The sequence below is a fragment of the Sorex araneus genome, chromosome 1 (genome assembly GCF_027595985.1).
Source record: "Sorex araneus isolate mSorAra2 chromosome 1, mSorAra2.pri, whole genome shotgun sequence".
NCBI lineage: Eukaryota > Metazoa > Chordata > Mammalia > Eulipotyphla > Soricidae > Sorex > Sorex araneus.
In genome coordinates, this window is record NC_073302.1 from 435,565,929 (window position 1) to 435,579,916 (window position 13,988).

The 13,988-nt window shown below is 41.4% G+C and overlaps 1 protein-coding gene across 11 annotated transcripts in view; it reads right to left on the minus strand.

Annotated features, from left to right (window-relative positions):
- The window catches only part of DGKI (diacylglycerol kinase iota), a 482,969-nt gene that overhangs the window by 244,285 nt on the left and 224,696 nt on the right, over positions 1-13,988 (minus strand). For all 11 annotated transcript variants that reach the window (XM_055142753.1, XM_055142758.1, XM_055142729.1 and 8 more), the window contains one exon: positions 2,624-2,695. In XM_055142753.1, the coding sequence (XP_054998728.1) occupies positions 2,624-2,695 (72 nt within the window). The remainder of the gene's footprint in view (positions 1-2,623; positions 2,696-13,988) is intronic.

A 13,988-nucleotide genomic window follows, 5' to 3' on the forward strand; every position in this document is an offset into this window, starting at 1 on the left:
TATAACTGAAACCCAATCATGGACAACTTTGTAACTGTGTCTCTCACTGTGATTCAATAAAAAAAGAAAGAAAAAATGAAAGAAAGGGATAATGATGTCTGATGACATTTGTTTTCTGATAAACAAAACCCACATTTTACAGTAATTATGGGTCTTAACAACTTAATCATAGTGATTTAAGGAAATTTAACAACTGTTTCTACTTGGATTATATGTATGTCTGCACCTAATTTATCATCTTAACTGGAGCAATTTTAAGAGTGAAAAAGTACACTGATACTAATTATGTTGAAACAACAGGCATAAATTAGGACTGTCCAGGAAAACTGGTCACCCAATTAGATCAGATCAGAGCATTTCTGTCTTCACTTTCCACATATCTTCAAGATCTGACATGAAATAGTGGCTAGTTACTAATGAAGCATAAAACATCAATGAATAATAATTTCCCTGCCATGTGCTATCTGTGATCTGTAAGAAATTTGGCACATGAGAAATGCTACTTGAATATCTTCTTTAAAAGCTAATTTTTTTAAATCAGCAATTTCAAGAAATCTTCAACTCTATGGCTCTTGTATTTTTTAAACAGGAGGGATCTCAGCCTCTAAGTCTCTCAAATTACCCGGAGTAGTCAAGAGAAATAGCAGATATGTCTCAAATGACACCATCAATAAGGGGTGGCGCATCAGAACTTGGATCCAGGAAACCCAGTTCTCAAACCTAAATTTCCCTATTCTGCTGCACCATATAGGAAAAAAAAATGAAGCAGGAGATTAACTAGCACTGAGCTTTCTGCACCAGTGCATCCTGACTTGGGGACAGCAGATTCTACTGACAGGTGGGGGACGTAGGGAAGCAACAGAGAGGCTAAACCTAATGAAATTATCTGTCTTCAAATAATTTTGACTCTCCAAGACGTCAGTGTCATCTGTTTCAACTAAAGCATCTGCTTTCACCAATGGGCCTTAGATAGAGAAATTGGATGTGAACAAGAGACTGAAGACTTCTGACCACCCCTAGCTCAAAACTATAGTCATTGTTTAAAAAAAAAAATCATAGTTTATACAATCACTCAAAAGGGTAGATGGATTGAAAAATTAGAGCAGGGGTCCAAAAACTTTCTTCATAAAGTCCTCAAGAATAAATCCTTTAGTCTCTGTTGAAACTCCTAATATTGCCTATTATAGCATGAAATGAGTCATATATGCAAGGGAAAACTGCACAGATATTACATGAATGAACAGATAAAACTGTGTTCCGATAAAATATTATTTGCAGAAATACCCATCGTAGTATTAAAAGTGGGTAAAGGGATATACATGATAACCTCTCAGTATTGTACTGTAAACCACAATGGAGAGAGAGGGGGGGGAGGGGGAGAGAGGGGGAGGGAGGGAGGGAGGGAGGGAGGGAGGGAGGGAGGGAGGGAGGGAGGGAGAAAGTGCCTGCTATAGAGACAGACTGGGGGTGGGTTGGAGGTGATGGGAGGGAAATTTGGGACACTGGTTAGTGCTGGGAAATGTGCACTGGTGGAGGGATGGGTGTTGGAACACTATGATTGAAACCTAATCATGAACAGCTTTGTAAGGGTCTATCTCACAGTGATTCAATTTAAAAAAATTAAAAATAAAAATAAAAAGTGAACTGATGAAAAAAGAAAAGAAAAGAAATACCCATCATGGGCCAGAGTGAGTGACACTACAGAGGGTAGGGTGCTTGCTTTGCATGTGGTCAACCCAGGTTCAATCCCCAGCACTACCTATGATCCTCCAAGTCCTGCCTACAGTGAATCCTGAGTGCAGAAGCAGGAGTACAGTAAGCCATGAGTACCACTGAGTGTGGCCCCAAGACAGTAAAAAATAGTCAACATCTTTGGACTCTAGGCTGTAGTTTGCCAATCATGAGTATACATGGTCTGGTAGAGGAAAGAAAAGGTTCTCAGGCAAACAAGCAAGAAAATGTTAGCATTTTGATAAGATAGAGGTGTTACAAGATTTAAAAAACATGTATGAATGGAAAGGCAAATGGGGTATATTATCATTGGACCCCAATATATGCATTCAAATATAAAGCACCACTGTATTTCAATGATAACTACAATAATATCCAATTTGAAAGATATATCAAAGAAACAGTCCCCTCTTGTTAACTCAGCCCGTCAAAAGTTGCCCACACTCAAAACAGAGGAACCAAGATACCTAGACCTCCTTGGTGGGGGGGGGGGGATTATCTAACAGTGCCCTTTGATTTGTTCCTAACGCTGCAACTTCCTGCCATCGGAGCTCTTCACAATACAGTGCAACAAGAAAACAGTCAGTCGGTCCCTTCTAATGAGATACCCAGGGCTAGAACCAGGGGAAGTTCTCGCATTCTCTGACATCAGACTTCAATGTTGTAAATAAAGGGGCTAATTTATCTCTACCACTTGTCCCAATTTGTGGCATATGCTATTGTTCTATCGTTTTGGTCTTCCTTCCTCCAGTGCTCCTATATGAGAGAAGCAATAGGTTAAATTAGGAAAACCTTCCAATCATAGACGGGAACTCGAGCGATGTCATGAGTCTATTTTGATAAAATGCGAGCGCCGCTGTTTTATTCCCCTCCCCTTCCCCTCCAAACTTACCGCCTGCTTGCACCAGGAGCAGCTGATAGCCACAATCTCTTTACTGTGAAAGGAGAATTTCTGCTGAAAGCCCTGGAATATTAGGACAATAGACAAAGAAGTTAAAACCACTTCAAACACAGTGTGCCTTTGCCCTCCTGGAGTTTAGTGAAGTGAAGGAGGACCCCCCACCCCCACCCCACACTCAGGATGACAGGGATGGCATATGCCATGTGGGGCTCTACTTCCTCCACCTCTAAGAGTTTCCAGTTCCTGAGCCATGTGTGAGTGTGCGAAGCTACACCATGAACTACCCATTTGCTGCACCAGGAGCTCCTTAAAATCAGCTCCCCACAAACTCTGGTTCTCCAAATCAATGTAGCTGTAATATGTTTTTTATTTACAAGAGAATCAGCCATTAGTGGTCCACATGGTACTACATAATGATGGTCATCTAGCTTGGAAACTTTATACGACTGTAACCTCTGAGAACCCACAACAAGAAAAATTAAACTTAAGAGAATTAAAGCCTAAAAAAGCCAGGGTTCTGGGAAAAAGACCAAGCATACAAGATGAGATACAAGCACTTTCATCAACCCCTGGGGGTGTGGAAAAACAAAACAAGCCACTTTCAATATTTACTCTTCACCAATCAGCAGCAATGAGATTAATGTGCGGCAAACACTATCCTCTTAAATGAATAAATAAAATTACATTTCCATCAAGAAAGAGGAGGTGCTTTCTGGAGGCTGGTGTCCCTCAATAATTAGGAGAGAGTGTTGTGCAGGAAGGCTCAAAGACTTGCTTTAGAGTCTCCCCAGAGCTCTTCAATTTCTTTCTGACCATAAGCAAACAAACTAGAATAAGAGCAATGATTGAAAAAACTTAGAACAAGACTTTTTGGAAACTGATCAAAAGAATAGAAAGATGTGATCTGGAAAGGCTATGTAAACTAATGACTAATAAATTCTGTTTAATGTATACAGATAACTTTTTAGGGGAAAATATACATATATATAGGACAAATATATATATATTATATTTTCCCTGGGAGATAGAGCTATAGCACAGCGGGTAAGGCATTTGCCTTGCATGCAGCTGACCTGGGTTCGATTCCTCCACCCCTCTCGGAGAGCCCGGCAAGCTACCCGTGGTGTATTTGATATGACAAAAACAGTACCAAGTCTCACATGGAGACGTTACTGGTGCCTGCTCGAGCAAATCGATGAGCAACAGGATGACAGTGATACAGTGATGCAGTGAGATTTTCCCCAGTATATGGCCCTATTTACACATTCCTTTTATTTGTTTCTGTTTTGGAGCTACACCCAGCATTGCTCAGGGCTTACTCTAAGCTCTCATCTCAGGTATCATTCTGAAGGAGTCTGAGGGACATATAAGGTGCTGGGGATGGAACCCAGTTGGCAGCTTGTAAGGCAAGCGTCCTACCCACTGTATTCTGTCTCGGGCCCCATGTTTACACATTCTTAAGAGAAGTGTAAATTCTAATGAAGTGCAAATTCATTAGCATTTTGGCAGTCCCCATAATCCCTATCTTCAACACTTTCAATACCATTTTCTTAGCTTCATGTGTTGCTTACTCTTCCTCCTTCTTATACATCCCTCTTCCCATTTTCTAAAACACACCACTTCCCCTGCCACCTCCCCCTCACCTGCCCATGGAGAGAAGGCCGGCATCACCTTCAGCCCTCTCCTCTGGGCTCCTCCTTCAACCCACTTCTTTGCCTCAACCTCAGATTTCACTTGCAGAAACACAATCACTGCTTCACGGCAGACACTCCGGGACTGTGGGAAACTGTCTTCATCGACGCTCCTTTCTCAGCACACTTAAGCGTGAGTATAACCTGTCTCAACGTGTGGGAGATTGATTCTGCGCTCCTCAGGATGAAAAACTTGCAAGACTCACCCGTGACTGAGATCTGGGAACTCTGGTTTCTGAATTTTAATTCCCAGAACCTTCGAGAATGGCTCACTGAGCCTAAACAGCGTGTACAACCAACACAGCTGACGCCGAGCTTTTGCTTGCTTTCTGAGAGTTGGGGGTTTGGGGGAGGGCTATGCAGAAGGTACTTCGGGGTCCAGAAAATCCCTCACCGATTAAAATCCTTGGATCCTTAATGTAAGCAGTACCTGGCATTGCACATGTGTTTTTGTCACTGTATTGGAGGAGCTCCGTGTACCTCCACAGAGAAAGGTCTCTTGGAAGATCGCCTCATCCTCCTCTGTTCATGGCCCTCCCCAGCCTGCCCGTTGCTGATTTTGCTTGCATTCTTTTATGGTAATAAATCATAGCTATTGGGGGTGGTGGAAGGGATACTGGAACATTGGTGATGGAGAATGGGTACTAGTGGGCACTCGATCATTGTATGATTGAAACATAAGCACAAAGTTTGTAAGTCTGTAACTGTACCTCACAGTGATTCATTAAAAAATAAATTAAATAAATAAATAAATAAATAAATCACAGCTGTGAGTAACACCGTCCTGTGAATACTCAGAAATCAATACTCAGCTAATCTTAGACCTTTAACATACTAGTCCACCCTCATCACACACTGATGTTCAGGTCAGATCTGACGTCCATATGTTTACTGGTGCAGTGGCCAGAACCTGTGTGGTAGAAACAACTGATAGAGAAAACACAAAGTGCAAAGGCCACAGGGCAGGGACACAGCTCCTAGCAAGGCCACGCAATGACTCCAGGTCAAACCAGATGGTACCAAGCATGCCGCTGCTCCATACCTGATACTGTCTACTTTGACAGTGAATTGTCATTAGAAACCCTTGAATTGGCACTAAAAATCTCCTGGAATTTTTCCATCATTTCTTAAGTCACAACTGATGGATTGGACATTTCAAAAAATTGTTTTTCTCAGAGAGATAAAAAAAATTGCTTATTTGGAATGGAAACAATTTGCAACATTTCTGTGCGAGGAAGAAGCTAAGAGCCAAGAGTAGGTGAGCTGATGCTGGACAGTGGTGAGGCTGACCCAGGCTGAGGGCTGCCTTCCCCACCACCCCCGACCCCTGCTCTAAGGACGTCAGAATAGTTGCCTCTTTTCTAATTTGCTTTTCCAATGATCATCTGTTTCCCCCGTATTCTTTATTCTGCCCCGGGCACTGTCACCACGGTAAGTGCTAAATTTTCAACAACCATCTGCAACTGAAAATTCTCCCAGAACTACTTCTTAAAATTAAGGAACAAACTATTCATATCAGTATTCAGGGACATTCACAACCTCCCCAGTCTCATCTTCTCTTTCAATCCCCTGCTTTATGGTGTTGGCTACTTTATTTGCATATGTTCTCTTTGTGATGAAATTATAGGGCCTTTGGGGCTTAGAAGATTCTGGAACATTGTCTAATGCTTCTGACTCTCTACAAATCGGTTATAGATCTTTGAACTCTCTAGGCATGAGATGGACACTCTTATTAGCTGACAAGAAAGTTCTTGCTGCCACAACATGATCAAACACAAGCTTCATTCTATCTATACTTTAAAAACCTACCCTACCCCCCAAACCCTACCCCCATCACCATCATCATCATTATCATCATCATGGTCCAGTTGATTATCGATTTTCTGGAGCGGTCTCAGTAACGTCTCCATTCGTCCTAGCCCTGAGATTTTAGCAGCCTCTCTTTACTCATCCTTCCCAACAATGCTGCATTGGAGGCTCTTTCAGGGTCAGAGGAATGAGACCCATCATTGTTACTGGTTTTGGCATATGTGGAGCTTGCCAGGCTCTCCCATGAGAAGAATATAAACGAATATAAACTTATAAGAGAATATAAAATCCTATGAAACAAGTCTAAGAGCTAATTATAACTGAGATTCTATTTTCAACAGGAAAGGCAAAAATCGCTGAAATTGTATCTTCTCCCTAAGCCTTCCTCAAACCCTGGTGGGTTCTCTGAAAACACTTGTCTACAATTCTCATGTGCTGCATGGCGGGAACGCAATACGGTAGAATGGAAGGGATGTGGCAGCTGCAGTCACAAAGAGAGGTCTGCTGAATGTTGCGGTATTAAGTGTATTATTGGGCAGAGTCATAAATGCTACCATCCAACCACCACCGCATCAACTCCAACCTGCAATGATTACATAGCAAATTGATGCTAGTGGAAAGACAGCAAAGTCTACAATCATTTCCAGATCTTCTTCTAATTGGTTGCATAATCTTTTGTGAAAACTTAACTCCTCTTGATGACAGCGATAGTACAGCAGGTAGGGCATTTGCCTTGCATTCGGTGGGCCCCAGTTCAATCCTCGGCATCCCATGTGGTTCCCTGAGCATGTCCAGGAGTCATTCCTGAGTGCAGAGGCAGGAGCAACCCTGAGCATCACTGGGTGTGACCCAAAAAGTGCCACCACCACCCCCAACAAAAAAGATGAAAGAAATAAAGAAAACATAACTCCTCTAATTTCTCTCCCTTCAACTGGAAATGGGATACTAGTAAAAACCTCTCCTACACTACAAAGTAGTTCCGAAGCATCAAATGAAGCAATGCTTTAGAGAGTCCTCTATAAAATGGAATGCAAGAATAAAGGAGTACTTCTGTTGTTAAGCACTGGCCACAGGGATCTCTTTCACCACTCCCCCCCACAGGCAAAGCCCCCCAGTCTCGAATATGTGACTAGCAAGCCTCTATTTGAGGGGGCTGGGTGAGCAGAGTTATTAGCCTCTACTGAATACTGGCTTCTGGCCTTCAGGAAGAAACACGCACAACCTATTGTAATGCCACAAACCCATACCAGACACAAGCAACAAGGCCAGCCCCAACTGGGGCACTGGGCACTGTGCGAATGCAGCATTGCTGTGAGTCCCTTGGAAATGAGCCTGGTGGTAATCAGCTCTGAGCTTTGTTTTGGATTCTTTGGATTCAAGTCTGGCAAGGTCCCAGTGGCCACGGCTGCGGGGTTATTGTCTAGCAGAGAGACATAAATAGACCCACAACAGAGCCTTCATGGACCATGTCCCCGTGGACCACCTGCAAGGGCACGATGAGTCTGGCTGGGATCGCAGCACAGCCCAGAGCGCCAATTTCTAATTACCCATTTTTGAACGCTGGCCCCAATGTGCTCTCTTGGTACCGACAGATGCCCTGACTGAATCTCAACTGATGCTGCAATTTTTAAGAGCTATTATGCTCATCTGTACCAAGGAGGAATGGACACAGCCAGAAGCTCAGATGCTTCTCATCTAACAGACTTTGGAATCATAAAGACTGAGAACCTTGACAGATACTGTCTTTTGTTTCTTCTTGGGTTCTTTGTGTCTTTTAAATCAAATTGAATCCTGGAAATAAAATCTAAACAACATTTATTCTGAGAATCTAAAATCTTATTGCCACTTGAGTGCCCCTGCAATCTAGCCCATGCACCAAACAGCCTTCGGGTCATAGCTGTGGTTCAAACCAGAACAGGGTGAAGGAGACACAGGCTGAAATTATTTTGTTGTTTGTGTATTTAACTGAAGCATGGGTAAGGGTAATCTCCTGCTTATAGCTTATTCCCTGCTTGTTTGATTTGTTTCAGCATATATTAACCAGATGCTGCTCTTGCTTCTAAAACTCGAAACAAGAATAAAATGAATATATAAATAACAAAAACACAAACACAAAAAAAAACCTCTCCATGTCCATGCTCATGTTTTAAAAACCTGAACAAGGGAATTATAAGTTTAAACTCATATTTATCTCAAAGCAGAGAAATTTAAACATATCCTCTCCAATATCCCCTAGTCACTAAAAACAGATATAGAGTCTGACACATCCTGCATTAATGTCTAAAAATGTTAAAACTGTTTAATTCAATGTAGTTCATTATTTCAAGCAGAAGGAAAAACAATTTTTTTAAATAAGTGTTTACTACTTTTACTATTTTTAAATTTAGTCAGTGGGAAATAAATACCATAGAAATTAGCTAGTGATGTAAAAGAATTGTTCTACTCAGTACAGAAATAGCTGCGGGATGTCAAAATTGTTATATTCCAGTGCAATTGCTTGTCCACCGAAACTGACCAAACATGGTTATCACCCGAGTACCCACCACTAAAACAAATGGCAGCAAAGACCTTTGGAGTGGCCAAGTGCAAAACCACACACATCAGCTGAACTGGAAACTTCTTTCTGACCAATACCAAGAAGACACCAAGCTTAAATGAAATTTTTTCTAATCAAAATGGCCTTTGTTCCAACCAACTGTAATTAGATTGATGGACTAATTCTGTTCTGAGCAGGGTTACAACCTTTAATGGAGAAAGACATGAGGAACAAGTACTTTCCTGGTTTTTACAAAGGGGTGAGTCATTTCCTCACCTCAGCATTTGCCGCAGTTTGCCGCTCATATGTGTTATTGTTATCCCTGGAGAGCTCGGGGACCAGAACCTTCATCTGGGCACCAAGTCAGAGTCTCAACAAATGCAAGACACGTGCTCTGCCCCTTGAGTCTTGCACCTACCCCTCCTCCACTGACATGTGCCCCCTACAAAGAGGGGTGTGGGGCAGGCTCGGGAACAGGACCTGAGTTCTACCAGACCACAAAAATGGTAGAATTAATATGTTATTTTATGTGAGATTAGGGTTTATTTACTTGGAAATCTCATTTACTTCAAGTTCTTGCACTTCTTATGCTGATTTTACTGGTCTTGGGCTAAAATCTTTAGAAGGGATCAAGTTTTTCCAAATGTAAGCCTATGTGATCATCTAGATTAATTAATAATAAACAATTCCTTCATAAACATAGTAATCAATACCTTTATAACATCTAACAGAACTGCAAAAAAACATGATTCAAACTTTGAAGACTCTAAATTCTTATCTTTGGGGTTTAGTGATAATAACATGCTTCATAGCATTCATTCAGGTCTCTAAAATGTAATAACTTCTCCTGCCTACTACAGGCTCTTGGTCCGAGGTGTCACTTACACACACAGAGTTGCATTGTGTTATTTCTCTATAGAGCATCCTACATGCCATCAACTTTTATGTAACTACAAGATTTAATGTGTTAGTAATTCATCTTTTCAAGTAGCTTCTGCGTGTTTTCCCCCATCCATTTATCTACAGTCCTGGGGACGTGTTACAGATCACATATCAAATCTTGAGTGGGGGGAAGAAATCAAACTGCTGGGCAAAGGCTTCTCAGTCTGTATAGGCTGATACTGTAAGCACTTACCTATCAGACTAAAGAAAAAAAAACAAGACATAACTTCTAGACTACTTTACTTTCAGAGACATGTGACTTCATGAAAATAATCCAAGATGGGGCTGGAGCAATAGCACAGCGGGTAGGGCATTTGCCTTGCACGCAGTTAACCCAGGTTCAAATCCCAGCATCCCATATGGTCCCCTGAGCACCACCAGGGGTAATTTCTGTGTGCATAGCCAGGAGTAACCCCTGTGCATCACTGGGTGTGACCCAAAAAGCAAAAAAAAAAAAAAAAGAAAAGAAAGAAAGAAAATAACGCAAGATCTTGGAATCAAGGCAGGCACACATAACAATTGTTACTGATTTATATTTTAGTTTACATATCAACTTTAGCTTTGATATTTATGTTTTGCATTTTTTATGACAATACCAACTCTAGGATAAAAATGCCTTATACAAATCATGCTATACCAATAAGGCCAAAACTGGAAGCAAAGCCTTAAATATTAGGTGAAAATTTTGGATTTAAATATTGGGTGGAATAATACCAGGGAAGTTGGTTATCTGAAAACATTCTCCTAATGCTGAAAGCAGATTCAGTTATGATAATGACACTCATAAAAATTAATTTCTATCTCTGACTGACACATAAGTGATAAACTACCTATTAAAATTATAATTTTTAAACCACAAATATTTTTATTTCAGAGAATTATAGACAGTATTTTTCCCTTTTCATTTTTTTTTAATTTTAAAAATTATTTATTTAGTTTTAGAGCATTACAAAGCCATCCATGACTGAATTTCAGTCATACAGTATTCCAACACCCATCCCTCCACCATTGTACATTTCCCAGCACCAGTATCCTCAGGTTCCCTCCCATTCCTCCCCTTGCCTGTCTCTTTGGCAGGAGCTTTTCTCCCCCCGCCTCTCTCTCTTTCCTTTCAGGCATTGTGGTTTGCAATATTGATAATGAAAGGTTATCAAGAATATCCCTTACCTACTTTTAACCCCCACATCTTGTCCAGCATAATCATTATCAGCTATTATTGTCAAATTTGAATGGCCAAAAGGCATATGAAAAACTGCTCTTAATCACTAATAATCAGAGAGATGCAGATCAAAACAACAATGAGATATCATCTCATACCACAGAGACTGGCACACATCCAGAGGAACAAAAGCAACCAGTGTTGAGGTGGATGTGGGGAAAAAGGGACTCTCCTTCATTGCTGGTGCGAATGCCGACTGGTCCAGCCTTTTTGGAAAACAATTGGAATGTTTCTCAGAAAACAAGAAATTGAGCTCGCACTTGACCCAGCAATACTACTTCTGGGAATATACCCTGGGGACCCAAATACACACAGCAAAAATACCATCTGCACCCCTGTGTTTATTGCAGCACTATTCACCACAGCCAGAATCTGGAAACAACCTGAATGCCCAAGAACAGACAAATGCATAAAGAAATTGTGGCACATCTACACATTGGAATAGTATGCAGCAGTCAGGAAAAGTGAAGTCAAGAAATTTTCCTATAAACGGATAGACCTAGAGAGTATCATACTGAGTAAAAAGAGTCAGGAGGAAAGGGACTGACATAGAATGACTACATTCATTTGTGGTATATAAAATGTTGAGAAAGAGACTTGATCCTACGCACTCTCCAAAAAAAAAACAAAACGGGGGCTTGGTTCCATTTCCAGTACCACATGGTCCCCTGAGCACAGCTGGGTGCAGTCCTGGAGGCCCCGGCATTTCTGGGATTGCCTGCATATCCCCCACATCACAGGGTCTGAGTAGCACCGCATTCTCATGCCCACCTAAGACCGGTCAGGTCAGCTGAGAAGTGCCCAGAGCTTCTGGGTACTGCTTGAGAGATGCCACCTACAACTGCCAATCATATCCCTCTTGTTCTCACAAACTGATGCCAAAGTAACATCAAATAACAAACACCTTAGAACAACAAATCAGCTATTTAAAAATAGTGGAGAGGCTGGTGGCTTTTTTTTGGGGGGAGTAATATCATCGATATTATATGTCTTAAAGAAACAAATTGAATCTTTAAAAATAGAGGAGGAGCTGGGGTTTTTCTTTTGGGGTGTATGGTAGGGGGTGGACCATCTCCAGCAGTATTTGGGATCCAGCTGAGATCAGCTGCTTGGAAGGCAAGCACTGTAACCCCTATACTACCTCTCCAGCCCAGGTTTTATACTATTCCTGGTAGATGGCTTAAGAATGACCTCATAATCCTACCGTGCCAACATGCCCAGGACGGGAATTATAGAAACTTCCAAGAGGGAATAAGACTGTATTTCAAAGATCTCACTAATCAGTATGGAACGGTAGAATGGGAGAAAAATGTGTTGTGACTAGGTATTTGCTGAGTGGTCAGGATAAAGGCAAGCAGAGTTACAACTCTAGAAAGGAGCTGAAGCGTTCTGCTAGCCAGCTTGAAGCAATGGTCCACGGTCAGTGAAACAGAAAAGTCGGGAACGTTTTAATAAAAGCAGCAGCAAAAATGTACAGAAGTAGGCATGTTGATGCCGTGTTATTACAATACGCCATTGGTTGACTGCATTCTGCAAAATGACCCAAAGGATACTCCACCAACAAAGCAAAAAGAAGTGAGCTGGTGAGGACAGCATCCTTGTTGAGAAGCTGTCCTTCAGGCCTGATGGCCGGGAATGCCTGACAGAAGGAACACTCTGTTAGTAACTGCAATTACTGCATGCGGGTTTCAGAGGGACCATGTGGTAGCACTGAGCCATCAAAGGGAACACAGGTGGAATTACGAAAGACTGAAATTACAGCCGTGGGGGAAGCGGGAGCTTCACCAGAGCTGGTTAATAAAGAGTTACAGCTCTGGGAGCAGAAACAGAGGAAAGGGACACTGCTTAGTTGATGGAATCAAATAAAATAACAGCAGATCAAGAGACATGAGGCCAAAGGCTCTAGCAAAGTGTCATCATCCTTTATTCCACATCTGGGCTTACACTGATTTTCAAAGAAGGAACCCATTGGTTGAAAGAGAGGGCAAGTCTATAGGAGAAAAATCCCATCTAATCGTTGTCTTCACACTTTCTCACTCTCTACCTCAGATGATCAATAGTTATTTTCTTGTGAATAGTTGTCATGTCCAAATATTTTAGAGTCTTAGAAAAGTACCCAAGTTGGCACAGTCATCCAAGGACCTAGACACGAAACAACATTACTCGTTCCTATTAGGATATAAAGATGAGACCCAGTTTAAAAGAGAAGGAATCTACTGCTTCCACAAACCCACTAAAGAGAGTTTTTCTGCTTCTGACACATAAATGGAATGGACACGCTTGGCATTTGGCAGAACTTCAATCTTGGTTTCTTTGACCCATCCCGTCTGAGCTAGCAACCGGAAGGAGCCCAAGTGCAACCTCAAACCACCTTGCAGATATATCTAAATTAAAGCCAACATCATTACTCTAACATAGCATGTATTAGATAACAGGAAATCCCTCATCTTAAAGGCTGTGATAAGGTATTGTGCTTAAGTTTTGAAAAACTATATGGGCACTGATTCAGACAATAAATACTTTTTCAATCCTTTCTGAAGGGAGAAATTAAAATTTCTTCTCATTCTCCTGGCAGGAGTAAGTGGTGCAATTTAAGCTTGTGCCAGGGCACTACCCTTTTCTAACTCTAATTAAAATATAGTGAAAACGGTTCTAATCCTGGTGAACATTCTGAAGAATGCCAATCAGCCTTGGGTGGAGTGACAGCACAGAGGGTAGAGCACTTGCCTTGCACGTGGCCAACCTGGCATCCCATACGGTCCCCCAAGCACCACCAGGAATGATCCCGAAGCAGAAAACCAGGAGTAAGGCCTGAGCACGGCCAGTGTGGCCCCAAAAGCAAAAAAAAAAGTACCACTAAGCTCACTAAATTAATGCCATCATGTTAAAGAAAATGAATGAAAAGAAGCCAGTATATTGGAGGACTTAGTGAAACAGCAGAGAAAGAAAGAAAGAAAGAAAGAAAGAAAGAAAGAAAGAAAGAAAGAAAGAAAGAAAGAAAGAAAGAAAGAAAGAAAGAAAGAAAGAAAGAAAGAAAGAAAGAAAGAAAGAAAGAAAGAAAGAAAGAAAGAAAGAAAGAAAGATAGGGGACTTAGTGAAACAGCAGAGAAGAGAGAAAGATAGATAGATAGATAGATAGATAGATAGATAGATAGATAG